Genomic DNA, 27,763 nt, shown 5'->3' with positions numbered 1-27,763 from the left:
GCAGTGATTCACTTAACAACTGTGGCAAGAAAGTCATAAAATGGGGCAGAATTTACTTAACAAATGTCTCACTTAAATAACGGAAATTTTGGCCTCAATTGTGGTCATAGGTTATACTTGGCTATCTCACAGATCTATCTTGTTTCTTAAAGCCCAGGTCCCCTCTGTTAGAGTTTGAGTTTGAGTTTCATTTTATTTATATGCCGCCCTATTCCCTGTGGGACTCAGGGCGGCACACAAACCCAAGGAGGGAAAGGGGAACACAAAAACTACAAATACAAGGCATTAAAACAACCAACAGCCACACGATTCGAGAGGGGAAGGGAACTCATCAACCCCAGGCCTGCCGACACAGCCAGGTTTTAACGGCTTTTCGGAAGGCCTGGAGAGAGGTGAGGGTCCGAATCTCTGCGGGGAGTTCGTTCCAAAGGGCCAGAGCTGCCACAGAGAAGGCCCTCCCCTGGGTAGTAGCCAGATACATTGGCTGGTAGACAAAACCCGGAGGAGGCCTGCCCTGTGTGATCTAATGGGTCTTTGGGAGGTAATTGGCAGCAGGCAGTCTCTCAAGTACCCAGGTCCAATACCATGAAGGGCTTTATAAGTGACGACTAGCACCTTGAAGCGTATCCGGAGACCGATCGGTAACCAGTGCAGTTCGCGGAGGATAGGTGTAACGTGGGTGTACCGAGATGCACCCACGATCGCTCGCGCGGCTGCATTCTGGACGAGCTGAAGTCTCTGAATGCTCTTCAAGGGCTGCCCCATGTAGAGCGCATTGCAGTAGTCCAGTCTTGAGGTCATGAGGGCATGAGTGACTGTTGCGAGTGCCTCCCGATTCAGGTAGGGACGCAATTGGTGCACCAGGCGAACCTGGGCAAATGCCCCCCTGGTCACAGCCGACAAATGATGTTCTAAGGTCAGCTGTGGGTCCAAAAGGACTCCCAAATTGTGAACCCTGTCTGAGGGGTGTAAAATTTCACCCCCCAGCCTGAGTGATGGAATACTAACCTAATTTTTGGGAGGGAAACACAACAGCCACGCGGTCTTGTCTGGATTGAGCGCAAGCTTGTTAACCCCCATCCAGACCCCGACAGCCTCCAGGCACTGGCACATTGCTTCAACCACTTCACTGAGTTGGCACGGGGCGGACAGATACAACTGGGTATCGTCCGCGTACTGATAGAGCCCAATCACAGCTATGAACCTCTTGAAAACTGTGTTATGGCCATGGTGTACAGAGGAATTAAGGATCCTTCTTCCCTATTTAGACTTAACGACAAACCACTCAGAGGTTTCTTTCAACTGGTTCTGGGTTGAGCCTTCAAGCACCACATTAGCTATATCTTACTGTATCTGTCAGGTAGAAGCAGATCCATAGTACAGAGTTGAAACTAGCTACTTTATTGCTCTATGGCTATTCCACAGGAATCTTCCCAGACTTGCAGCTTCCACCTGGAAAGACCACCTAAGGCTGAAAGGCATACAGTGGAGGTTCGGCCTTGCCCCCTTATAGTCCAGATCTTGTGGTTGCCTCTGTCTCCATGCAGACATTACTCCTGCCCTGTTGTTGACCATTTCCAGTAGCTGGAGAAGACAGGCTCCTTCTGAAAACTCCGAGTGATGAGTTGGTCACATGGATGAGAGAAGGACCCTGGGAGGCGGGAGGCATCATGTAAAATGCATCTTGCCTAAACTACTTTGAAGGACTAACAGTTGGTGATGGTCTCTGTTTGAGCCGTGGCATCAAGCCTTCAGTTATGGCTTTATGGTTTTTGTTTTATTCCCATAGATAATTTTTATTTTATCTGCTGGATTTATCATGGACATTGAACATGTATCTTTTGGTGTGAGAGAGAAGTGGACAAGGGAGGCTGTAAGCATTAAGGGTCAAGCCAGGAAGACCTGGCTGGATGGGAGGAACACAATGAAAGAAGCTGAAAGACAAGCTGAACACAAGGAGAAAGAGGCCAAGAATAATCAGACAAGGGTTAGCAACGAAAGGAAACCTAGCTACCAAAGAACACGGTAGCTGGACACCATCACAGCTGACCCCAACCAGGGCACAGAAAAACTCAAAGAAGGCGTGCAAGATAGAAAGACATGGAATGTTGAATGTTTGAATGTTTATTTTATTTATATGCTGCCCTTTTTCCCCGAAGGGGACTCAGGGCGGCTCACAACTCAAAGCAGGGAAGGGGGATACAAACAAAAAATTTAAACAACAGAAAACAATGCATAATTTAAAACACACAACAGCCATACCATTCGAGACGGGGACAACAGCTCTTTAGCCCCAGGCCTGTCGGAGCAGCCAGGTTTTAAGGGCTTTGCGGAAGGCCTGAAGGGTGGTAAGGGTTCGAATCTCCACGGGGAGTTCATTCCAGAGGGTCGGAGCAGCCACAGAGAAGGCTCTCCTCCGGGTAGTCGCCAGTCGACACTGGCCGGCGGATGGAATTCGGAGGAGGCCTAATCTGTGGGATCTGATCAGTCTATTGGAGGTAATTGGCAGCAGGCGGTCTCTCAAGTACTCAGGTCCAATACCATGAAGGGCTTTATAAGTGACGACTAGCACCTTGAAGCGTATCCGGAGACCAATAGGCAGCCAGTGCAGCTCGCGGAGGATAGGTGTTACGTGGGTGAACCGAGGTGCACCCACCCACGATTGCTCGCGCAGCTGCATTCTGGACAAGCTGGAGTCGCCGAATGCTCTTCAAGGGCAGCCCCATGTAGAGCACGTTGCAGTTGCAAATCTGACCCTTAAAATCTCCAAGAGTGGGACATGACTGAATGGCTAACTTTGTCATCAAGCAGACAAGCAAAAGGGCATTAAAGAAGGAGACCCTTCTCAGCCCATAGTTTGCAAGGGACCCCAGCACAGTCCCAGCCCCACATCTGCTCCTGACCCATGGACCATTTGGATAGCCAGGAGTGAACATCCAAAGATCCCACTCCGTGGGGGGGGGGCAACTCAAGACTTCACATTGGAACATCTCCGCAAGCCTCTTGGCCCCAACCAGCTGACTTGGCTGAATGAGGCTGAGTTTTTTTACAAAGCTCTTAGCAAACGTAACCCCTGTTTCTCCTTGCTAATAAGAGGGATAACAAATGTTCCCCTGAGAGGAAGAAAGCAGCCTCTGCGTTTTCCAGACACGACCTGCTCCCCCTCCACCCTTCCCCCCGCAAAGTGAGACAGAGTCCATTTACATGACGGGAAATGGCTTTCAGCCTTGATTAAAAGAGAGAATTTAATCAGATAGAGTGCCTCGTCAACCAGGGGCCAAGATGCCAGTGCTAGTGCCGCATGGCGATAAAGCAGAGCCAGCTTCTCCCTCACTCAGCCGTGCCAGAGCCAAGAAGAGGCCCTTCCCACCCAAGGCTGCTGCCGTGATGTGCATCTCCAGGAGGAAGTTTGAGTTTGAGTTTTATTAAGTTTGAGTTTTATTAGAATTTGTAGGCTGCCCTTTTCCCTGAGGGGACTCAGGGCGGCTCACATAAAACTGGGAAGGGGGGGAATACAAACATCAAGATAGAGACATATAATAAAATGGTAGGCAACATACATTCATCATTCGGGAGGGGTAACTATCCTTATCCCCAGGCCTGACGGGCGAGCCAGTTCTTCAAGGCTATGCGGAAGGCTTGGACGGTGGAGAGGGTACGAATCTCCACAGGGAGCTCGTTCCAAAGGGCCGGGGCTACTGCTGAGAAGGCCCTCCTCCTTGTGGTTGCCAGCCGACACTGGCTGGCCGATGGGATACGGAGGAGGCCTAGTCTATGGGATCTTATTGGTCGCAGGGATGTAATTGGCAGAAGGCGGTCTCTCAAATATCCAGATCCACTGCCATGTAGGGCTTTATGGGTGATTAATAGCACCTTGAAGCGCATCCGGAGATCGACAGGTAGCCAGCGTAGCTCGCGGAGGATAGGTGTTATGCGGGTGAATCGAGGTGCACCCGCGATCACTCGCGCTGCTGCGTTCTGCACTAGCTGAAGTCGCCGGATGCTCTTCAAGGGCAGCCCCATGTAGAGCACATTGCAGTATTCCAGCCTGGAGATCACAAGGGCCCGAGTGACTGTTGTGAGAGCCTCCCGATTCAGGTAGGGTCGCAACTGGCGCACCAGGCGAACCTGGGCGAATGCCCCCCTGGTCACAGCCATTAGGTGGTGGTCAAATGACAGCTGCGGATCCAGGAGGACTCCCAAGTTGCGAACCCTCTCTGAGGGGTGTAAAATTTGACCCCCCAGCCTGAGTGATGGAATACTAGTCAAATCTTTGGGAGGAAAACACAACAGCCACTCGGTCTTTTCTGGGTTGAGCACAAGCTTGTTAACCCTCATCCAGTCCATAACGGCCTCAAGACCCCGGCTCATCACATCTACCGCTTCATTGAGTTGGCACGGGGCGGACAGATACAATTGAGTATCGTCCGCATATTGATGGTATCTAATCCCGTGCCTGCGGATGATCTCTCCCAGCGGTTTCATGTAGATGTTGAATAGTAGGGGGGATAAGACCGAGCCCTGAGGCACCCCATAATTTAGGGGCCTAGGGGACGATCTCTGCCCCCCCACTAACACCGACTGCGACCTGTCCGAGAGGTAGGAGGAGAACCACCGTAGCACGGTGCCTCCCACTCCCACCTCCTGCAGTCGTCGCAGAAGGATACCATGGTCGATGGTATCGAAAGCCGCTGAGAGGTCGAGGAGGACCAGGATGGAGGGATGTCCTTCATCTCTGGCTCTCCAGAGATCATCCATCAATGCGACCAAAGCGGTTTCTGTGCTGTAACCGGGTCTGAAGCCTGACTGGAAGGGGTCTAGGTAGTTTGCTTCCTCCAAGGACCGTTGGAGCTGGAAGGCCACCACCTTCTCAACAACCTTCCCCAAGAAGGGAAGGTTGGAGACAGGGCGATAGCTATTAAGGACAGCTGGATCCAAGGATGGTTTCTTCAGGAGGGGTCTCACCACCGCCGCTTTCAGTGCGGCGGGGAAGTTCCCCTCCTGAAGGGAGGCGGTCGCGACCGCCTGGATCCAGCCTCGTGTCACCTCACTGCAGTTCGTGACCAGCCATGAGGGACACGGATCCAGAACACAGGTGGAGGTACTTACAGCTCTCATGGCCTTGTCCACATCCCCGGGGGTAACGTCCTGAAACTCAACCCAGAGCTGTTCTACTTGGTCCCCCTGTGTCTCGGCTGGAACTGCGGGGGTGGAGTCCAAGTCCGACCGAAACCGAGCAATTTTGTCCGCTAAGAATTGGGCATACTCTTCAGCTCTGCCCTGCAAGGGTTCCCCCGCCTCCCTTTTGTTCAATAGGGAGCGGGTTATCCTAAACAGGGCGGCTGGACGGGACTCAGCGGATGCGACCAGGGTGGCTATGTGAGATCTTTTTGCTGCCCTAAGTGCCCTGGTGTATTCCCTGGTGCAGGTGGTTACCATTGCTCGGTTCGATTCGGACTTATCGGACCTCCAACGGTGCTCTAGGCATCTCCTCCGGCGCTTCATCTCCCGGAGTTCCTCGGTGAACCAAGGGGGTCTCCGGGATCCGCTGCCTCGGAGGAGCCGCAGTGGCGCAATCCGGTCGAGGGCCTCCGACGCTGCCGAGTGCCACGCAGCAGCCAGAGTCTCCACCGGACTGTGGGCGAGAGTGTCAGGAATAACCCCAAGCTCTGTCTGGAACCTTGACGGCTCCATAAGGCGCCTGGGGCGGAACCACCTGGTCGGTTCCTCCTCCCTACAGTGGGGGGGATTTGCCTATCTGCCACTGAGCAAGGGGCTCCTGGCTTCCGCTCGGCCATCAAGCTTTCTGAGGTGCTTCCTCTGCCTGAAGACCAACTGGCTACAGAGGCTCCTTGACTTACCGCAGTTTTTAGCAGCCATTCAGAGTGACAAGGACACTGGAAAAAGTGACTTACGGCCGTTTTTCATGCCGCATCCCAGGGTCACCTGATTTCCATTCAGATACTTGACAACTGGTCCCTATTGACAATGGCGGCTGTGTCCAGAGGTCGGGTAATCCCCTTTTGCGACCTTCCAACAAGAAAAGTCAATGGGAAAACCAGCTTCACTTAATAACCATGTGACTAATTGAAGAACTGCAGTAATTCACTTAGCAAAGGTAGCGAGGAATTTCATAAAATGGGGGGGAAACTCATTTAGAAACAAATTTTGGGCTGAATTGTGGTCGTAAGTCAAGCATTACTTGTACTGTCCATCACTTGTCTGGTCTTCATTAAGAGGAAACTTCCTCTTTGTTTCTTTCTTTCTTTCTTTTTTCCTTGTCCACAACTGAAGTTTACACAGAAAGAGAAGGAATTTATGCAGTTCCCTTTGAAGGTTGTAAAGGTAAAGGTTCCCCTCGCACATATGTGCTAGTTGTTCCTGACTCTAGGGGGTGGTGCTCATCTCTGTTTCAAAAGTAAAGAGCCAGCACTGTCTGAAGATGTCTCCATGGTCATGTGGATAGCATGACTAAATGCTGAAGGCACACGGAATGTTGTTACCGTCCCAGCAAAGGTGGTCCCTATTTTTCTACTTGCATTTTTACATGCTTTCAAACTGCTAGGTTGGCAGAAGCTGGGACAAGTCTGTTACATGGCAGTAAGAATTTGAACCACCAAACTGCTGACCTTTCTGATCGACAAGCTTAGTGTCTTAGCCACTGAGCCACCATGTCGCTTATTTGAAGGTTGGCTTTTCCCCATCTCTCTCTTAACTAAAAGATTGGGTAGACTATAGATACAGATGGATGGATGGATGGATGGATGGATGGATGGATGGATGGATGGATGGAGAGAGAGAGATAGGTAGGTAGGTACATAGATACATACATGCATACATACATACATACATACATACATACATACATACATACATACATAGAAATAGACCAATAGACAGATATAAAAGACCAATTTAAACAGTCAGCAATAAAATACTAGGGGGGGGAGAGAAAATGCAATTTTCAAAAGGCAGAAAACTGATACTAAACAAAAGGTATAGTTTAGGGAGACACAAACACACACAAACACACACACACACACAAGTCATCTCAAAGATGAGCACTAAATTTTCTTTCTTTCATTCATTTAATTTACTAATACACCATTGTAACTGAATGCAAACTTTCCAAAGATAGAACCTAAATTTTAATCTTTCTGATTTCACCCTTTAGAGTCCTTGGGGCTTTCTGAGTTTCCATGCAGAAGTTTCATTAGCTGGATAAGATCTTGGATGCTTCTGAAGGTGTTACCTACTCGGGCAATGGAACGACTGCATAAAAACAACCAAGCTCAGAGAGCAGCAAAGACTCTGCAATTCAACTATAACATCTTGGACACATTTCTGCTGCCCCTTCATTTGTAATCTGATGAGTGATTTTCAAGCAAGGACTGTACCAGCGGACTCTCTTAATTGAGTTGACTTACATGCAAAATGATCGGTTGATTGTTTGATTTGGTAAAGTTAATTTACAGCCATTGATCCACTGAGATGGCCTGGTGCAAAAACAGAATTTGACCATAATTACTTTTTTTAAACCGATTAACAGAGTTGGAAGGGATCTTATGGGTCATCTAGTCCAACTCAACCAGAGGACCCTACACCATTTCTGACAAATGGCAATCCAATCTCTTCCTGAAAACCTCCAGTGATGGAGCTCCCACAATTTCTGAAATCAACTTCTGTTCCATTGCTTGATTGTTCTCACTGTCAGAAAGTTCCTCCTTATTTCTAGGTTGAATCTCTCCTTGGTCAGTTTCCATCCATTGTTCCTTGCCTGGCCTTCAGATGCTTTGGAAAACAGGTTGACTCCCTCCTCTCTGTGGCAGCCCCTCAAATATTGGAGGACTTTCTCTTCACTAGACTAGCCATGCCCACTTCCTGTAACTGTTCTTCATATGTTTTAGTGTCTAGTCCCCTAATCATCCTGGTGTCAGGCCTGCAGTTATATCCCTTTTAGGATCTTTGGCCTGCCACACTCTCTCTTATTTCATTATGCTGTTTCATTAGTGTAGTAGTTGGGAGTGGGGAATAGAAAGGAGTAGAATTATGGAATGTGTTGTTGTCATTCTTTTCTAGAAGCCAAGGTCATCTTTTGTCTCCGCACCTCTGCATATGACCGGAAGCAGCTGGGTGGAGATGCCAGCGTGGAAGAAGAAGATTTGACCATGTGATGGATTTGTGGGTGTGGGGATAAGATCATGAACTTTCAACTGGGTGGAAATCCGATGTAACTTTCAGAATAGGGATTCACAGATGTGCTAAGATGTCTGACTTATTAAATTGGAACTTTAAGGATCATTTTGCCTTGGACTCTGATTTAATTCTGCATGATACTTGGAACGCTGACACCTGGTTGCTCTTCTCTGAACTTTTTCTAGAGTCTCAACATCTTTTTTATACTGTAGTAACCAAAACTGGATGCTGAATTCTAGGTGTGGCCTTACTAAGGCTTGATAGAGTGGTATTAGGACCTCACTTGATCTTGATTGTATCCCTCTATTAATGCAATTTAGGATTGCATTGGCTTTTTTGGCTGCCGCTGCAAAGCACTAGTTCCTATTTAACTGATTGTCCACTAAGACTCCAAGATCCCTCTCACAGTTACTGCTATTAAGCCTAATCTCACCCAATTTGTATATGTACTTTTGGTTTTACTTACCTAAGTGTAGAACTTCACTTTTCTCTACATTGAATTTCATTTTGTTAGTGTTGAAGTCTATCTAGATCCATCTGGATCTTGAGCTTATTTTCTGGGGTGTTAGCTATTCCTGCCAGCTTAGTATCATCTGCAAATTTGGCAAGTTCCCCTTCTATTCCCCCATCTAAGTCGTTTATGAAGATATTGAAGAGTACTGGGCCTAAGACGGAACCTTGTGGTTCAAGCTTATATTTCTCCATGTAGATTTAGACCCATTAAGGACTACTCGTTGAGTACAGTTTGTCAGCCAGTTATGAATCCATCTGGTGGTGAAGCTATCTATACCATTTTTTTCTAGCTTACGAAGAAGTAGGTTATAGTTTACTTTGTCGAATGCCTTGCTGAAGTCTAAGTATATTATGTCCACAGTATTTCTCTGGTCTACTAATTTAGTCACTATGTTGAAAAATGAAAGAAGATTGGTTTGGCATGATCTGTTTTTAACTAACCCATGCTGGCTGCTAGTTATCACTTTATTCGTTTCTAGGTGTGTTGGCAGATCTGTTTTTTTATTATCTTTTCCAGTATCTTCTGGGTATTAATGTTAGGCTGGTTGGTATGTAGTTTCCTGCGTCTGTTTTTTTTCCCCTTTTGGGGAACCACATCAGCTCTTTTCCAGTTCCACAGTGTTCCAGGATTTTTGAAAGATGTGGTACAGTGGTTCTGAGATGATATCTGCCAGCTCTTTTGGAACTCTCTTTTGGAGAGACCGCCTGCTGCCAATTACCTCCAATAGACCGATCAGATCCCACAGATTAGGTCTCCTCCGAATTCCATCCGCCGGCCAATGCCGACTGGCAACTACCCGGAGGAGAGCCTTCTCTGTGGCTGCTCCGACCCTCTGGAACGAACTCCCCATGGAGATTCAAACTCTCACCACCCTCCAGGCCTTCCGCAAAGCCCTTAAAACCTGGCTATTCCGACAGGCCTGAGGCTAAAGAGCTTCTGCCCCCCTCCTCGAATGGTATGGTTGTTGTGTGTTTTAAATTGTGTACTGTTCGTCTTTTTATCCCCTGTCTGTACCCCTTTCCCTGACTGAATTGTGAGCCGCCCTGAGTCCCCTTCGGGGAAAAGGGCGGCATATAAATGTAATAAATCCAATCCAATCCAATCCAACTCTGGGATGTAGTCTGCCAGGTCCCAGTAATTTGTATTCATCAAGATAAGACAGGTATTCTCTTACTATTGTATGTGTGTGTGTGTGTGTGTGTGTGTGTGTGTGTGTGCGCGCGCATGCGCGCGCTTATTTTAACTTTTGTTTCTAGTCTATTTTTTACAGTTATGTTTCTGGTAGGTTGGGCTATAATGTTTTTTTTTTTACGTGAAGACCGATGCAAAGAATGAATTAAGCAGCTCTGCTTTCTCTCTGCTGCCTGTTACTTCCTTGCTATCTTCTCTCTTCAGTGGAACAATTGTTTCCTTGATTTTTTTTCTTGCTATTTATAAGTTGGAAGAAACTTTTTTTAATTATCTTTGACTTTTGTTGCAAGTCTTTGTTCATTCTGAGTACTTAAGACATTTTACTTTAAAACCTCAGACAATATCTGCTGACCAGTTGAATTGGTTATTTTCCCTTTTGGTCTCCTCAGCCTGCCTGTGCAAGCAAGTTAAGATGGCCTGGACACCTTGCTAAGATACCATATATAATGTAGCCAAGCATAACTAATGGTAACAATATTTGTCAAAGTATTCCCTGAATTAACCCATTCACACTTTTTTTCTAATAGATCTATCACATAATCTTACTCTAATTTATTCAGTAGCAAAATACCGAAACCATGAAATAAAATTTTCAAACATTTGTTCAGCCTTAGCTTTTCCCTTTATTGATATAAATCAATAGCATTATTGATATGTAATATTCATATTCTCAGAAGTAACTCAAATCCAGGTCGGATTATTCTCCAGTTGCAAATTGTGTCGTTCATTATGTCCTCAGTCTCACTCCTCAAACTTGCCATCTGTACTATTACATACGCAAAATGAAATCTCCAAGATCGGATTAAAGACCGTGTGAATAAACAGAAAGATTTAGTTGAGGCCCTGGTGATTTAAACTGAATGGAGTCATTGCAAGAGAACCATGTAGTAAATCTCCTCTTAAAACTACTAGTATGTGCCTGGCTTTTCAGAACATCAAGGAGATTCGTATTTGTTAAGGAACTTGAAGTAGGTTCCACCACAAAACCGCGTTCGACTAAAGGGCGCTCGACGAAACCGCGTACCTGACGTCATCACAGCGCGACAACAGCGCGGAGAAAAAAGCACGCTGTAAACGCTAAACCTAAAATTAACCCCCCTAAACCTAATCCTAATCCTAAACCTAACCCTAAACCTAACCCTTAACCTAACCCTAAACCTAACCCTAAACCTAACCCTAAACCTAACCCTTAACCTAACCCTAAATCTAATCCTAACCCTTAACCTAACCCTAAACCTAAACCCTTCTTTCTCCGCGCTTGCTGTTGTCGCCCTGCTGATGACGTCAGCGACACGGTTTAATCGGGCGCGCTTTAGTCGCGCGCGGTTTTGTCGTGCCACGCTTGAAGTAATGTGAACAGGGAACAGTCACGATCCGAATGAAGACAAATCTACATGCCACGCAATAATGCTTCAGGGTCCAACCTGGGTTGGTCACGGAGGCCAGAAATTTGCTCTCCCGAGCTTTTGGACTCGTGCTGAAGTCAATCCTCAGGGAACTTCTCTCTAGTCATCATCCATTTAGAATGACAGAATAATAGAATAACAATGTGGGAAGAGACCTTGGGGAGGTCTTTTAGTCCAACCTCCTACTCAAGCAGGAGACCCTCTGCCATTCCAGACTGGGGGTTGTCCAGGATCTTCTTAAAAGCCTCCAGTGATGGAGCACGCATTTTTCAAGTGCTAGCTTCTTACAGTATTATTATAAGAGAAAACCTCTGCTCCTTTAAGGGGACAGATTATGATTGTCTGTGATAATAAAATCAATATTTATATTTATATTTATATTTAATTAATTAATTAATTAATTAATATTATATTAATATTTATATAGATAATAAAATCATTTTTTTTGAAAAGTGTGGTTGTTTGTAAAGACCATCCCTGCCTCCATGCACACAAATAAACCATTCATTCAATGAGGGCACCAGAAAAGCTCCACTGGATTAGCTGAGTCTCTTTCAAGGAAAGCCATAAACCTACCACTTCCTGCAGCAGCTGGCATTTAAGGCATGCTGCTATCAATTCCACACTGCTGGTGAATTTCTCCAAGGGTCTCTAAGGGTTTCCCCTTAGAAAGCTATTCAAACTATGGTCCTCACCTCCTTTAGTTAGCAAATTCAAACTGAATTTTGAGCCAGGTTATTGCTACTTATCCCAGGTCAGCCAGGACCTCAGGAGAATTGCCTTCCTTCTTCTTCCCCAACCCAGAAACCCCTCTGGGGACTTTTAGTTATTCCGAGTTTCAAGTAGAGTCTTCTCTCTAATCCTGGCATCCTGGAGGTATCTAAGAGCAGTTGGGCCTTGTCTCTCCTTGCCTGGCAGAGGCCCCAAGGGATGGGCAGGGCTTGGAAGAGGAGCAGGAGTGGAGAGACATCCACATAGCAGCAGAATCCAACCGGACAGAAGGAGGAATTTTCCGACAGCTAGAATAATCAATCAATGGAACTATCTTGTCAGAGCTGAAGAAGCTTCTTGGATGAGAAGCAAAACATCTTCAAAAGAAAAAAACCAGAAAGCCCAGTTGCCTCCCGAAAAAGCACTTTTGGGACAACCATGACTGAGAATCTCTACAGACTTCAATCAACAGAACAACCTTTCTCCCAGAGTTGTGGGTGCTACATCGCTGGAGGTTTTCAAGAAGAAACTGGACAACTATTTGACTCTGGACAACTGCCTTGAGAAGGGGGTTGGATGGAAGACCTCCAAGGTCCCTTCCAGCCCTATGATTCTGTGTATGCCGACTCAGCCAGCAGTTGAAGAAGACATTGTGGTTTAAAGAAGAATCTTTATAGCTCAGGGGTCTTGGGCAGTGGTGAAATTCTTTTTTTTTTTTTTTTTACTACTGGTTCTGTGGGTGTGGCTTGGTGGGAATGGCAGGGGAAGGATACTGCAAAATCTCCATTCTCACCCCACACTGTGTGGCATTTGCCGGTTCTCTGAACTACTCAGAATTTTTGCTACTGGTTCTCCAGAACTTGTCAGACCTGCTGGGTTTCAGCCCTGGTCTTGAGTAGTCTTGGAGCTGGGTGGTTTCCTTGCAGACATTTCATGATCCAAATGAGGTAATATCATCAGTGCTAGACTGATGATGTTACCTAGTTTGGGTTATGAAAAGGTCTGCAAAAAAGCCAACCAGCTCCCCCTCCCTCTTGGCTTTACAGGAAGAGCTCCTGTAAAGTGGGCCCTTCACCAGCCTCTTGCCCGTCAGGCTGCCATCCAGCCACCCTCTGGCCTGGGAAGGAGGGAACTGGGCCGAGGGACTTTCTGTCCAGACGTGTCCCGCCAGCAGGCGCAGCCCAGCCGCTCCAGACTGCAGGTGCGGCCTAGCACGCCCGCGGGCCCCCGGGGGCTGCTTGGAGGCAGCCATTGGCTCCGAGTCCTCCATGTGTTAAATTAGCCGAGTGAGACGCAGCCGGGCCAGCGAGCGCTCGGGAGGGGGCTTCGTTCTGCGTCATCGGAGGGGGGGAGGAGGAGGGAAGCCAGCCCGCGTGGGTAGGGACGGAGGGGGCGGAGGGGAAAAGAAGAAGAGCCCGCAACTTTCCACCGGCGCCGAGACCAACGAGAGGCAGCTTTTCGGGGGCCGCTCCCTCTGAGCCAGCCCCAGCGATGCTGCGGACGGGAAGATTCCGGCCAGCCGCGCTCCTCTGAACCCACCCAACAAGGCAAGAGGAGGGGATGTCAACCTCGCCACGCCGGGGCGTTTGATGGGCAGCCCCCCACGCTTGCCCTCGCCCGCCGGCTAGAGGAGCTCTACCGGGGAAAGCGAAGTCAGAGGCAGCCCTCCACGCACGCCGCAGCCGAGCCGGGACGGACGGAGAGAGGGAACCGCGGCGACCCAGAGCTCCGTCTAGAGCCCAGAAGGCGGGCAGGAAGGGTGGGCGACAGCAAAGTGACCCCCGGCCCTACAGGAGCGCCATGGGGATGCGCCCAAAGCGCGGCGGAGTGGAAGAGGCGCAGCTGGCGGAGGTTTAGCAGGACAAGACCGAGCGCCTCCTCCGCAGCCTAAGAAAGGCGGAGAGAGCTGCTGGCAGCTGGGGCTGGGGCTGGGCGGCCGGGCAAGCGGGACCAAGAAGCTCGCTCGGAGAGTGCCGGGGCGGCACTGAAGGTGGAGGAGGACGACGCAGAGCCGGAAAGCAGAGAGAGCGCGAGGAGGAGGAAGAAGAGGAGGAAGGCTGCAGGACCCCCGCGCACGCCCTCCAGCCTCGATCTCCGGGCTCCATGCCCCTCTAGCATCTCTGGCCCGGCAGTCGTAGGAGGAAGGATGCAGGAGGAGGCCGGCGATTCGGTGGGCGCCCGTCGGGCAGTGGAGAAGCTATCCGAAGCGGTGGGGCTGCGAGCCAAGGCTCTGGGCAGCGCCCTCCAGGAGGCTCACCGCCAGCGGCGCCTCCTGCTGGCCATCGTTTGCGTGGCGCTGCTGCTGGACAACATGCTCTACATGGTCATCGTGCCCATCATCCCCGACTACCTGGCCACCATGGATGGCGGCGGCGGCGCGGGGAAGGTACCGACGGCCGGGCAGAGCCTGGAGGTCAACAGCAGTGGGACGGGCGGGGGCTGGGCCGGCAACGCCAGCAGGACCTCCGGGCTGTTCCCGCCGCCCTTGCGGGCCGACAACCAGGACATCAAGATCGGCGTGCTCTTCGCCTCCAAGGCCATCCTGCAGCTGCTGGTCAACCCGCTGACCGGCACCTTCATCGACCGCGTGGGCTACGTCCTGCCGTTGCTGATCGGGCTGCTGGTCATGTTCCTCTCCACACTCATCTTCGCCTTCGCCGAAAACTACGCCACCCTCTTCGTGGCGCGCAGCATGCAGGGACTGGGCTCGGCCTTCGCCGACACCTCGGGGATAGCCCTCATCGCCGACAAATACACCGAGGAGTCGGAGCGCAACCGCGCCCTGGGCGTGGCGCTGGCTTTTATCTCCTTCGGCAGCCTGGTGGCGCCCCCCTTTGGCGGCATCTTGTATCGCTTCGCCCGCAAGCAGGCGCCCTTCCTGGTGCTGGCCTCCATCAGCCTCCTGGACGCCCTGCTACTGCTGGTGGCCATCAAGCCCTTCGCCAACAGGACCCGGGAGAACATGCCGGTGGGCACCCCCATCCACCGGCTGATGATCGACCCCTACATCGCGGTGGTGGCCGGGGCCCTCACCACTTGCAACATCCCCTTGGCCTTCCTGGAGCCCACCATCGCCAGCTGGATGAACCGCACCATGAACACCAACGAGTGGGAGATGGGTCTGGCTTGGCTGCCAGCCTTCTTCCCCCACGTCCTGGGTGTCTTCGTCACCATCAAGCTGGCGGACAAGTATCCCCACCTGCAGTGGTTCTATGGGGCGCTGGGCATGGTCATCATTGGGGCCAGCTCCTGCGTGGTGCCTGCTTGCCGGAACTTTACCCAACTGATGCTCCCATTGTGTGGCATCTGCTTTGGCATTGCCCTGGTGGACACGGCCCTTCTGCCCACCCTTGCCTTCTTGGTAGATGTGCGCTATGTGTCTGTCTACGGCAGTGTCTACGCCATTGCCGACATCTCCTATTCGGTGGCCTATGCCCTGGGGCCCATCGTGGCTGGAGAGATTGTCCACTCGTTTGGCTTCACCCAACTAAGCTTGGGCATGGGCCTTGCCAATGTCCTCTATTCTCCGGTCCTTCTGGCCCTCAAAAACATTTGCCATATGAAGCCCTCCCACTCGGAGAGGAACATCCTTCTTGACGAGGAACCCAAAGGACTATACGATACCATCAAGATGGAAGAACGCAAAGCCAAGGGTAGAAACTTCCGCCCAGTGGGGGATTTTGAAGAGAATAGTGTAGATCCTTATCAAAGAGACTTTAAAGGGGCTTTTGAGGATGATTCCTCAGACTATGACTATACTTAGGGCCTGGCTAGAAGGTCCTGTCCGAATAGGGACAGTGTCTCAGCTATTGTCTCCATATCCCCAATGTGCTATACATTAATCTTTCTCTAAATCTCAATCTATGTCTCCCTCCCTCTCTCTCTCTTGCTCCTTCTCTCCTCTCCTTCTCAAGTTAGGACTTAAACCACTCTATTGAGATTAAAACTGTCTATCCCCAAATAGCATAATTGCATAGATGTATTGGTCCTTTCTTGTTACAAGAAACGAAGTAGACCTCCCATGCTTTCTGCGGTTCTGCCAAAGGTTTGGAGGCAGCAGTGTTGTGTGTGACTTAAGACTGGTTCACACATGCACGTATCACCCTTGATGCATCAGTTTGGTTGGCTTTCATTTTTCTTCGTTTTTATTCCCAGCTCCAATGGCACACTTTATCTATACTTGATTAAAATATAGTGAAGTTGGAAGCCACGAGCTGCACGTGCCCTGTTTCCCCCATGTCTGCTGTGCATGTGTGACATGATCTGAGTGTTCTGTCTGTGACATTAGATTCGGGCGTCTTCTCACTAGAGATATTGCAGTTATGCATGTGTGAACCAGCTTCATCTTTATCAGATGCTTCAAAAATACACATCCAGGATCTCCATAAATATTGTACATTTATAGACAGATCTCCACCTGGAAATTTTCCATCAGATTCACGTTTTAATGCCAGCAGTGGAAATTATGTTATGTTATTTTTTTCAACAAGACAAAATTGTAACCTGTTTTTTATTTATTTATTTATTTATTTATTTATTTATTTATTTATTTATTTATTCATTCATTCATTCATTCATTCATTCATTCATTTATTTCCTGTTGTGCTGCTATCCTGGTCAATGAAAACTTTGTTTTAGTCTGAAACTCTTCCATTCATCTGGGTGTAAATAAATAACATTCCAGGGAATATTTGTCTTGGTTTTATTGTGTGCACATTAAGATGAATTCTAAATACACAAATAAAATACATAAACTAGAGTCAAATCTGAGTATCTACCCCGAAGTCCTTCCTGTACCTACTATATATGCTGAGATTATTTTCATGGAAATCTGCTTAAGATCAACAATTTTAATCTACTTTGATAGCTCAACAACTTAATTCTTAAGTTTTAAAAAAAATCTATAACTTTCAGTTGCAAATAGTAGGCAGGTAGATTCTTAGCACTTTTATGTCCATTTCTGTAAAAAAAAATCAGCATTTTGGGATATCCAGCTAATTAATGAATTATTTTTGAAACAATAGATACAATAATTTAATCCTTCCCAGGAAAAAAAAGCTACAAAAGGGACACACATACACACACACACACACACACCACACACCAATAAAAGATAATTAAATTGTTAATAAACAAATCCCAAGCATGACATTTGCTCTTTTTACAAATATTTTAACTGAGTTGGCTCATCCTGGCTTAGTTTTTATTCTGGTTTGGAATGAGTCTCTCTTAAGATCAGTTCCGTTTGGGGTTTTCTGTTTATTCGTTTGTTTGTTTTAATCATGGTTGGAAGGCAGTAGAATTTTTCAAGAGTTGTTTCTAATAGATCGCTGCCACACCCCGTAAGACAGATACCGTTATGTTCACAAACTATGTGTAGAATGCAGGTCTGCAATTTCTCACATTTATTTTCCCAAAGTTTAGACAGCTACTTATTAGAATAGAAGCTTTAGTTACTTAGCTTTAGTTACTTCTCAGTAACCTCCTGTAGGATCCTTGATATACGGTTTATTTATATTCCCTTTCGGATCCCGCTATGTTTCTCCTGCGCTATTTCTGTAGGATGGTTGCAAACCGTCCTCTGATTTCCAAGCTAACCAGAGATCTCCCCGATCCATTTTCTTCCCCAAAGTCCCATCCTTCCATCCGCCTGGTCAATTTCACTGCGTGGCGTGTCAATTTTATTCTGCTTCCCAACGGCTGCGCAAAATACCTTGCCTGAGTTTTTCACACTTTCATCCCCTTTTCGCACGACAGAGTTTGCGTGGCCACGTTTTGACCCCCCCCCGCCCCCTCTCAAGTAAGTTTGGGAAGCCCTCGATTTCTATCAGCCCGAAGCTGCGGGTTATGGGGGACGGTAATCGAAGGTTTCTTAACTTCCTCGCAGTTGTCTGTCTCTGACCGGAGGAATGAATGAACGGAGCGTTTCCAAAACCGTTTCTGCTTTCTTTTTCCTTCTCCTTCACGGAGGGCAGAGAGGAGGAAACAGGCTCCCATCCGGCTCAGCGAGAGGGCTCCAGACCACCCATCTGCCTTCTCCTGTCTGAAGGACTCGACCTGGCTGCTCGCTTTGATCTCAGAGCTTCGCGGGTTTTCTTTTCCTCCGCACGCAGCTTCGCGGCTGTGTCTCTTCGGGGGTAAAATCCAATCGGTGAAATCCGCGAAATCCTCCAAAGCAGCCACAGATTTCCTTTACAGACCCCGCTGCTTCAAGGCCAGGAAATTGGAAAGCTTCGCATCCGATCGTATCTCGCGCTATCCTGGTTTATCCCACTTGCCTCGCAGTGAGGCGAAGGGGTCTAACCAGGTGTTGGGGCTGCACTTCGCTTTTGTAAAATCGACGTTGCCATTAAATTCGAAGGGTGACCAGTTGCAACAGAACTGGAAAGGAAGGGGTGCTATTTCAAAGATTTCTTCTGAATATTCTGCCCAAAACAAGGAGGGAGGGAGGGAAGGAGGGAGGGAGGAATGAAAGAAGGAAGGAGAGAGGGAGGAAAAAATGGAAGAGAAGGAGGGAGGAGTGTTGGGGAGGGGAGGAAAAGAAAGTGAGAGTGGAGGAAGGGAAGATGGAATGGAAGGAAGGGAAAGAAACAGGAAAGAAAAAATAGCAAGGAAGAGAACTAAGTTTATTCTTCATTGTTTTAATTTCCCACTTCAATCCACATTGCTGTGCTCATCCACCCTTAGTCAGAAGTGTGTCCTGTGCAAATCCACCAGACTGCAACCAAAGAATCGTGCCTGGAGGAGACTGGCCCAAGAGATCCAACAGCCCAGATGTTTTTGGCAAATGCCTTCGCTCAGTGTTGAATTAACCATTAAGCAGACTATGCACGTGCTTAGGGCACCAAGCCCAAGGGGACACCAGAAAGTTGAGAAAGAAAGAAAAAACCAATGAAGTACAGTATGGACAAAGGAGAGACAGCAAGATTTGTCAGTGCTTAGGGCACCAGTGAGCCTTAATCCACCACTTCCTTCGCTATCTTTCCTACCCTGATCTCCTTATAAAATGGCAGCCTTCTTCTTCCTTATGGAAGGGAGAGCAAGCAGCTTCAGGATGTAAGACTCTTGGCATCCAGGAGAGGACAGCAAAGAAATGCTTGCAGATTGATATAGGTTCGCCGCTTAGGAAGGATGGATAGATGGGTTGAAGGGATATGCTGGCAGAGGCAGAAATGACTTGCTGCCACCTTGAAACTGACTTGGGCATTAGTCAAGAGAAGGGTCGAGGTTTATTCATTCAACATCATCCAGGTCCTGAAAAGGCCCACCTGAAAACCATGGATTGCAAATCCAAGAACTATTTCTGTTGGAGAAAAACTGAGGGCAGCTTTGCAGACTAACAAACTTCCTCCCATCGAGAAACACACATGCGTGCGCGCGCGCGCGCGCACACACACACACACACACACACCTGCCTGGTGCAGGCTGCAGAGGTAATTTTTTCTTCCTCCATAAAGTGGGACCCATTTTGATTCCTGTTGCTGAAGCAGCTTGAAGGATCATCCCAGTCAACAAAGATTCCCACATTCATTGTTCTGAATGCCCTATAATAACAGGGACTTGAAAATTCAGATGCTGCATTTACACAACTCCTTCCCTGGGTCATTTATGAACCCAAAAGGTTGGGCCTCATTCACACAACCAGCTTAGCTTTGTGAGTTTGATACTTAGTAAGCAGGTGAATGGTGTTGTGGGAAGGTTTCTTTTCTCTTGTCTGTCCTCCCTGCCCCAGTTGTTCATTAGAGAGTCATTGACTATTTAGAAGATTGAATTTATTTTTTATCAATTTTTACCACGTCCATCACTTAAGTGACTCTGAACAATGACCTTTGCAAATGAAGGTTGTTCCTGTGAAAACACACACACACACACACACACACACACACAGCCCTATCTCCTTTGCATCAAAGCATGGGGGCAACTCCAATGGTCTGACCCACCACCTTTTCATGTGAGAGTTTAATCTACATTATCCCTCCTTATTAATCCAGCAGTCTTAGCCTGGCCAAAAAAATGAACGTGGGGTCTTTATTCTCCCCCTTTTCAGAAAGGAGTATGGACTACAGGTGTGTTTTGGGGGTGCCAGAAGATGGGGTCATCCCCTCCTGGAGCGGGGAGGGGAAAATCCCACCCTACCATTGGCCTGGGAGAGATTGAGCCCCAATCCAAGGGACAATGGGCCAGGCACTAATGAAGGCTGGGTGGAGGGGCCAATCCAGAAGATCCCATTCATGGCGCCCACTTTCTTGACTGACCCAAGCAAAGGCTGGCAGAGCATCAGCAGGCACACGCTCCGATTGGCATAGACCACCAAGGGCTTTGAAATGAAAGTATGGCATAGGAAGGTGGAAGGAAACCGAGACCTTGGACGCCTCCAGCCTCTCCTCCGTTGGTTTCCTCCCCTTCAAGCGACTTCACCTATAACCTCCAAATGGCGCTGGCGAGAGTTGTAGTCCAGCCATACCTTCGGAGGGCGCCAGGTTGGAGATGGGCCGCTCTGCAGTCTCCTTCTCTCGCACCGCCAAAGACGCGGCGCACTTCAAGCGGCCGCCCGGAGCCTCCCTGACCGCGGAGTAAATTGCAGGGTCGGGAGGGGGAGGGCTTGCTTTGAGGAGCCCACGCAACGACTCGCCCGCTTCGCTTCTCCCGGCTCCCTTCCAAGAGCCAAAGGGTTGGAGAGCTCGGGGCGCCCGGGGAGACTCCTGCCCGCCTTCGCCAACTGGGTCGCCCGGTAGAAAGAGCGATGCCCGGGCGGCGCGCTCTTCATTCAGCCGGGACGGCCGAGCCCCCTTTCCCTGCCCGCCTAGCTAAGAAGTTTGCGGAGTTGCGGAACCGCCGACGCTGCGCTCTGCCGCGGTGAAGAGCCGGTCTGCCAAGGAGAGGCGGGCAGACGCCGGCCTCTCCCAGCGACAGGAGCCCCTTCTCCGCCCGGACTCTACTTTTCCCGGCTCTGCCTCGTCGCCCGTAGCGGGCTGGCGGAGAGGAAGGCGCAGGACTGGAGCCCGGCGGCCGAAGAAGGCAGGGGAGCTCCGCCGGAGGCACCACGGACAGCGCCGCCGAAGGCAGCACGCGCCCAGCCGCTTGAACGGCTTCCCCGGCCGAAAGAGTCTTCCCCTCTCCGCCGGCTCCACAGGCGCGCCAGTCCCAGGTAAGAGCCCTACCTGCCAGCTCTCCCGCGGGACGGAGCCGCTTTCCGGCAACACGCGTCCAGGGAAAGAGTCGGCGGCTCCGTTCACACGACCCACAAAGAAGCCGTTTTCAGTGTCTCTTTGGCTTAGAGGGCGCGGCTTTGGGCTCCGAAATGCAATCCTCCAGCCCGCTTGGATCCGATGAGGGGCGAATGTGCTTGGGAGGAGCCAGAACTAGAGTTAATTCGGTTGTGGGAACATAAGTGAGAAACTCCCTGAAAAGGGGATGTTTGGAAAACCTCGCTAAGCTGCCTTTTACTCCCTCTATCAGTGTCCTTGTGGGGGGGGCGAGTAAAGAGAGGGGTGGGTTTCCAGATGGGCAGATGCAGGCACTGGGTTGGCTTCACTTAGATGTTCCTTGCCGGCCTTTGTAGCTCCTCAAGAGCCGAAGAGAAAGAGGAGCCTGGACGACCGGTCAGGAGGCCAAATGGCGCCTAAGGAGGAAGCAGCGCAGCCACACCAAGCGCCGGGAGACGCGCGTGGGGGGAGAGGGGACTCGCTACGTGGCGCCCCTTGAAACTTCAGGAGGCAGCTGACTGCGAGACCGGCAGGCGACCTTCGGCGGAGCCAGCCCGATGGGGAACCGAGACCAGCGGGGCTTTTCCCTTCTTCCGGGCTGTGGGGTTCAGGGAGGCTCCATAGTCGGAATCCGCTTGGCTGACGGTCGGGCAAGTCCAAAGCGCCCAGCTGAAGGCGGGAGCTCTTCGTTCTCTCGCCCGTCTTCTTTCCCGTTTCAAAGGGCCGCGCTTGTGGGGAGGGGGGGTCGGACTAAAGAGCCGGCCGGGCGGAGAACCTGTGGCGGAAAGCAGGAGAAAACCCTGAAATAGTTTTTTTCTAGGAAATCGCTTCGCGCGTTTTCACTGTAAAATAAAGTGGGGAGCTGTTATTGTAGCTTGGAAGTGGCGTGGAGCGTGGAAGCGGCGGGACGGCCGTGCGGTGCTGTCTGATTCTCACCTTTTCACGAAAAGCACCACTCAAGGTAGCGTTTGTCCAGCTTAGCCGGATCGCAGCTGTTTGGGACAACCGGTAGCTAATTCCTGGCCTGTAAGGCCGCCACGTTTAAGTGCTGGCTTTCCCTCCGGTGGGCCTGGGCAGCTGCTGGTTAGGAACGGGCACAATTCAGCGCCCGGCACCCAGATACCCTCGCTCCCCACACAAGCACTTCTTCGCCTACTTGATTTGCAGCTCCGTCGCGTTTCTCGCCGCCCAGGGCATGGGAAAGGAAAGTTTGTGGGACTAAAAAATATAAAGTTCAATCAATCAATTCCAACTACTCGCGGGGTGGGGGGAGATCTCGCAAAGTTGGAATTGATTGATTGAACATTTTTTCTTTTTTTAGCCCCATCAACTTTTCTTTCCCTGCACACAACGGCGAGAAACGCGACGGAGCTGGAATTCAGGTAGGTAAAGAAGCGAGAGAATCTGGGCGCTGGAAGCCACTTTCCCTCTTTCGTCTCCCTGCTCCTTCCCTCCTTCCCTCCGTTGTCCGTTTCTCCATTGCAGCGCAGCGCCCAGGATATCCACTTTGATAGGAGAGAGAGAGAGAGAGAGAGAGAGAGAGAGAGAGAGAGAGAGAGGGAGGGAGGGAGGGAGGGAGGGAGGGAGGGAGGGAGGGAGGGAGGCAGGCAGGCAGGCAGGCAGGCAGGCAGGCAGACAGACAGACAGACAGACAGACAGACAGACAACCAGTTCACCCAGGGTCGGAATGGTTGCAGGAATTGGGTTTGTCTACTCTAGTGGACAGAAGGAGTAAGGGAGACATGATAGTCTTCCAATATTTGAGGGGCTGCCACAAAGAACAGGGGGTCAAGCTATTCTCCAAAGCACCTGAAGGCAGCACAAGAAGCATAGAAGAGAAGCAACCTAGAACTATGGAGAAATGTTCTGACAGGGAGAACAATTAATCAGAGATGATGGATAAGGCTGCAGGCAGCCACCATGCATCTTTTTTTAAAGAAGAAAAATTGTGCCCGTCCATCAATAGACCGTTTCTTGTTTATTTCTGTTTCTTGTTTATTTCTGGAACTGGTGGCCAGTAAACTGCATTCTAGAATGTTCTTTGTTGCAATTAATTGATTTCCCAAAGAAGGATCCATATAAGAATGTGGTGGTTTTGTTGGTTGCTTTCTATCCTTCCCTCCAGTTGCAGTGCCATTCCCATGGCACGCATGCCCATCATGTGTCCAATGTGGGGAGCATTTACCCTGATGCAAGTGAATTTATCTCTGATTTCTTTCTGTAAATCAACACTTGCATCCAAGTGGAAACACACAGGTGGTCCTTGTAAACCAGATGGCTGCCTAGAAAAACCTGAGCAAATCTCTCTTTCCTCTACCTCTCTGTTTCTGCTGAGCTAAACAAGACAGTTTTGTCGATTACAACCCATAGGATTGATTTAGGATTAGAAATTTCTAATCTCCTGGATGAGGGCCTAGATGTTGGGGTGGAGCTTTGTTGTGCATGTAATTTTCTTGATACTGATATGTTGACAAAATGATTTTTATGGGCTTCAGCCCAGTTTTCTTTCAAATGGATTGTATAATCTGATTCTGTTTTATTTCCATTCCCCACTTAGGGTGTGGAGAGAGAGACAGAGACAGAGTGAGAAAGAGGGAAGAAAGAGGGAAGAGAGAAAGAGAGGGGAGATGGAGGGAGGGAGGGAGGAGAGAGAGAGAGAGAGAGAGAGAGAGAGAGAGAGAGAGAGAGAGAGAGAGAGATTGATTTCAATAATATTTGGGGGATCGGAAGTGCTCTTTTCAAAATGTGTTTCTTGACTAATAGAATTCCACAGGAGCAAAAGGCCAGCAAGCCTTGTAATATCCTGGTTGGTTAACAGCCCCTTTCAAAATCTCTGCCTCTCCATGCAAGAACTTCCTTCTGTTCTCCTGTCAAGCACTTGGCTTCCATCAGAGGTGTGTGAAAGGGCAGCCCTGTGACTGTCCCTTTAGCATAATGCGGGGACAGATGGTGATGGCACCAAGGTCCAGGCAGCCAAAAGCCAAGGAATCCAGGTGCAAGCCAGGCAACAGCCAGGGAATAAAGCTGCGATGCCACTGGCATTCTCCCACACACTGGAAACTGTTTGGGGGCTGAAGAGAAGGCCTAGGTTAACCTGTGTTGTGTTTATTCCTCCCAAACTCACTCACTCACTCACTCACTCACTCACTCACTCACTCACTCACTCACTCACTCCTTGGTTCAGAATGAATGCAGATCTTCTACCAGGACTCCCCTTCTTCTGATTAGAAAGACAGAGATGATGCCAATAAAAGAGAATATTGTAGCTCAAGGAGAAGAGAGGGATCTTTGGTGGCTTGGTGGTTTTCTTGCAGATGCTTCATTGCCCAAACTAGGTAACATCATAATTGCTAGAAGGGAGGGGGGTTTGCAGGGAGGGGGAGGAGGAGGAGAGGTGGGGGAAGGGAGGAGAAGGACTGTGGGGTCCTTCTTGGTGCTCTCCAAGTTCAGTGGTTTTCTTGCACTGCTGATGTTACCTAGTTGGATAATGAAATGTCTGCAAGAAAACCTCAGAGAGCACCAAGGACCCTCAGAGACAGAGGTGGGAAAGCGATGGCATTTCTAAGCCTCCCAAAAAATGCTCCAGGGAAGAAAGAACTGGGAAAATCCCCAATCCAAAAATTCAAACAGAAATGGGGGGAGGGGAGAGACTTAATTTTTATGCAAACAGAAAAGCTTAACTTAGGCAGGTCATCCCCCCCCCCCCCGTTTCTCTCCCCCATAATGAGTGGGTGACCCCCTCCCAAAAAAGATTTTGGAGAAGCTCTCTAGGAAATTCTTTCCATTTTGTCTCCCAAGTTAGAAATGAAGGAGAGAGGCAAAGATGCTTTTCTCCATCCTCACATATTGCTGCAAGGATGAAGTGTGTCTCTGACTTTTTTAACCTCGAAACCTATGGAAACCCGGAGACAGGATCCAATGAACAAGGGTTGAACTCTCTGAGCTACCAGCTTCACCAGGCCCTCTCTCCAAACCTTTGGAGTCCTCCTTCCTCTCCTGGTGGGGCTCTAGGGAAAATGGCCACAGAAAAGCGATTTTAGGAGACAATGAATCCTGCGTCATCTTTAGAACTGACAAAGGATTTGGTGGCCTTTCAGTTTGGAGAAGACAAGGACAGCAGGGAAGCCCACAGGACCATTGGGGTGGAGCAAATAAGATTTCTCCTTCTCCTTCTTTAAAACCTTCAAGATGTTTGAAATTGAAAATAAGAAATGTCCCAGCTGGAATGGTACAACTGTTTATAATACCATTTATTTCCTTTCCTTTCTCCATTTTGAACTCCTATCTTTGGTAATGCATCTCTCTCTCTCTCTTTCATCTTTCTCTCTCTTTTTCTCATCTCTCTCACTTTCTCATTCTCTCTCTCTTTTTCATCTTTCTCTCTCTCTCTTTCTCATCTCTCTTTCTCTCTCTTTTTCTTTCTTTCTCTCTTTCATCTTTCTCTCTCTCTTTCTCATCTCTCTCTCTCTTTCTCTTTCTCTCTCTCTTTCATCTTTCTCTGTCTCTTTCTCATCTCTCTCTTTCTCATCTCTCTCTCTTTCTCTCTCTTTCTCATCTCTCTCTTTCTCTCTCTCTTTCTCTCTCTCGTTCATCTTTCTCTCATCTTTCTTTCTCTTTCTCTCTCTCATTCATCTTTCTCTCTCTCTCTCTTTATTCTGCAAATCATAAATTTTCTCCCATTGAAGCCTACACAACCTTGTTGCCTGTACCCCTGAAGATTTTCAGAATGTCCCGTTTTTTTCCCTTACAGTTGAGGGAGGCTTTGGGTGGGTCCTGAGTGAACCAGCCACACTAATCTGACTCAAGACATGATTTAAAGTCGGATCAATCTCCCCTCTCCCTTCCTTTTGTTGCAGATGACTCTTTGCTTTGGAAGGACGGTAAAGGCCACAGGAACCCCTAAATTTCAATCTCCCCTTGCAGGTCCACTGGCTGGATGGGGCATGAGAAGTTCAACACAATCAACGCAGCCAGCATTAATTTGACTCCTAGCATTTGCTTGACCCCTTAAATCAAACTGGACAGAAGTGTCCATAAAGGCCTCTGGAGCATTTTTGCCTTTGGCATAATTAAGTTTTCTACAGCATGGAATCCTTGAGAAATAAGTACATGTTGTATTTGACATTTGGCTGGGAGGCATTCGGCTTAGCAATTAGACTGTCATGGAGAGGTCTTATTCTCTTCTTGGATGGGAGATTCCACCTTCACTTTCCTATGTGGTTGTATTGTCCAGTCCTGTATTTATCCAAATTGATCACACATTTATAAACACAGACTGAATTGTGCTCAAGCTCAATTTTCTCATCATTTTCACAGAGGGTTGATTGTTTGATGTGTTATCCTTTCATCTTGGAGTGCCCAATTCCCCCCCCAAACAAATTGCTGATCAAAAAGAATTTGGTGGGATTTCATTTTCCTCCCTGCAAATAAGTGCCACCACACCAAGAGTAAGTGCATGTTAAAACAAATTGGGAGGAAAAAATAGAGAATATTTTTGTCACCTGCAATATTTTAGGATTCCCCTTCTACTTTCTAGCTTCTGAACCATTGTAGCTAGAAGGCAACAAAAAGGAGACACAAGAGGGATTTGGTTCTAGATTGTAGAGAAATATTCTTCATCTGGAAAAGTCTATTTCTTAGATTTTCCTCTACAAAGACTATAATTTATCTAGATATATAATGCCTGATCCGAGCATTGCAATGTTAAGTTTATCTCTGCTTCCTTCAGGTTTTGTGATCCATTGAAAAGCTCTAGAGGAAACTCAAAATGCCAATCCGAGAGAAGATCACAGCAAAGAAAGAAAATGGCACCCAAAGCCAAGATGAGATGGTGAGGGAATGGAAAGAGGCATCAGAATGGAAGTTGCATTTGGAGGGGTGGGGATGGGGGAATTTCCATTGGGGTGGAGAAGAGCTTAGATCAAGGATGTCCAACCTTGGCAACTTCAAGACTTGTGGACTTCAACTCCCAGAATTCCCCAGCTAGCATTATTGGAATGAAGTCCACATGTTTTAAAGTTGCCATGGTTGGACAACCCTGTTTTAGAGGAACAGATATCAAAGTGTTCCTCTTCATGGATGAAATGAGTGAAGCTGCCTTTAAAAATTGAACAATTCACTTCACTTGGAAAACAAATTAGAATGAATGCTCAGGTAGAAGGATTGTCAATTAAGATTAAGATTATGGATGTACTGAACAATTCTATAGATGTTTACCTAGAAATCAGCTAATATCCCCCTTCCCATTTACACACACACACACACACACACACCAAAAAGCAAAAGAAGGAAAGAAGGTAACCAAGACTTTTAGATCATCAACCATAACGTTTCGAGGTCAAAGACAAAGGACATGAGTTCTTTCTGGACTGAAAGAAATGCTCAGGATGTCCCTTCTTCACAAATCTTCTCAAAGCATAAAAGTTTTGGCTTCAGTCGTCCCCTTCTCCTTTCATCTTCCATCTTTCCCAACTTTAGGGTCTTCTCCAGGGAATCCTCTCTTCTCATTCAGTGGCTGAAGTATTTGAGCTTCAGCTTCA

General features: G+C 48.5%; 3 protein-coding genes across 3 annotated transcripts in view; all 3 read left to right on the top strand.

Moving 5' to 3' along the window:
• The window catches only part of RGR (retinal G protein coupled receptor), a 34,104-nt gene extending 25,803 nt beyond the window's left edge, over positions 1-8,301 (top strand). Inside the window, exon 7 of the mRNA XM_087702196.1 lies at positions 8,080-8,301. Coding sequence (XP_087558322.1) covers positions 8,080-8,166 — 87 coding nt within the window. The 3' untranslated portion in view covers positions 8,167-8,301. The remainder of the gene's footprint in view (positions 1-8,079) is intronic.
• A 5,113-nt stretch (positions 8,302-13,414) lies between these two features.
• SLC18A3 (solute carrier family 18 member A3) lies at positions 13,415-16,716 on the top strand. Its single transcript, XM_014076194.2, has one exon. It carries the CDS (start codon positions 14,165-14,167, stop codon positions 15,779-15,781), a length of 1,617 nt encoding a protein of 538 aa, XP_013931669.2. The 5' UTR covers positions 13,415-14,164; the 3' UTR covers positions 15,782-16,716.
• A 3,772-nt stretch (positions 16,717-20,488) lies between these two features.
• Positions 20,489-27,763, top strand: part of LOC148042506 (choline O-acetyltransferase-like) — a 36,396-nt gene continuing 29,121 nt past the window's right edge. Inside the window, exons 1-2 of the mRNA XM_087702413.1 lie at positions 20,489-21,166; positions 26,953-27,054. Coding sequence (XP_087558539.1) covers positions 26,992-27,054 — 63 coding nt within the window. The 5' untranslated portion in view covers positions 20,489-21,166; positions 26,953-26,991. The remainder of the gene's footprint in view (positions 21,167-26,952; positions 27,055-27,763) is intronic.

The sequence above is a fragment of the Thamnophis sirtalis genome, unplaced genomic scaffold, assembly GCF_051295495.1.
Source record: "Thamnophis sirtalis isolate CommonGarterSnake01/CBP01778 unplaced genomic scaffold, rThaSir2_p1.2 scaffold_15, whole genome shotgun sequence".
NCBI classification, from domain to species: Eukaryota; Metazoa; Chordata; class Lepidosauria; order Squamata; family Natricidae; genus Thamnophis; species Thamnophis sirtalis.
Note: the sequence above shows the minus strand (reverse complement) of the source record. Positions and strands in the feature narration are given on the sequence as shown.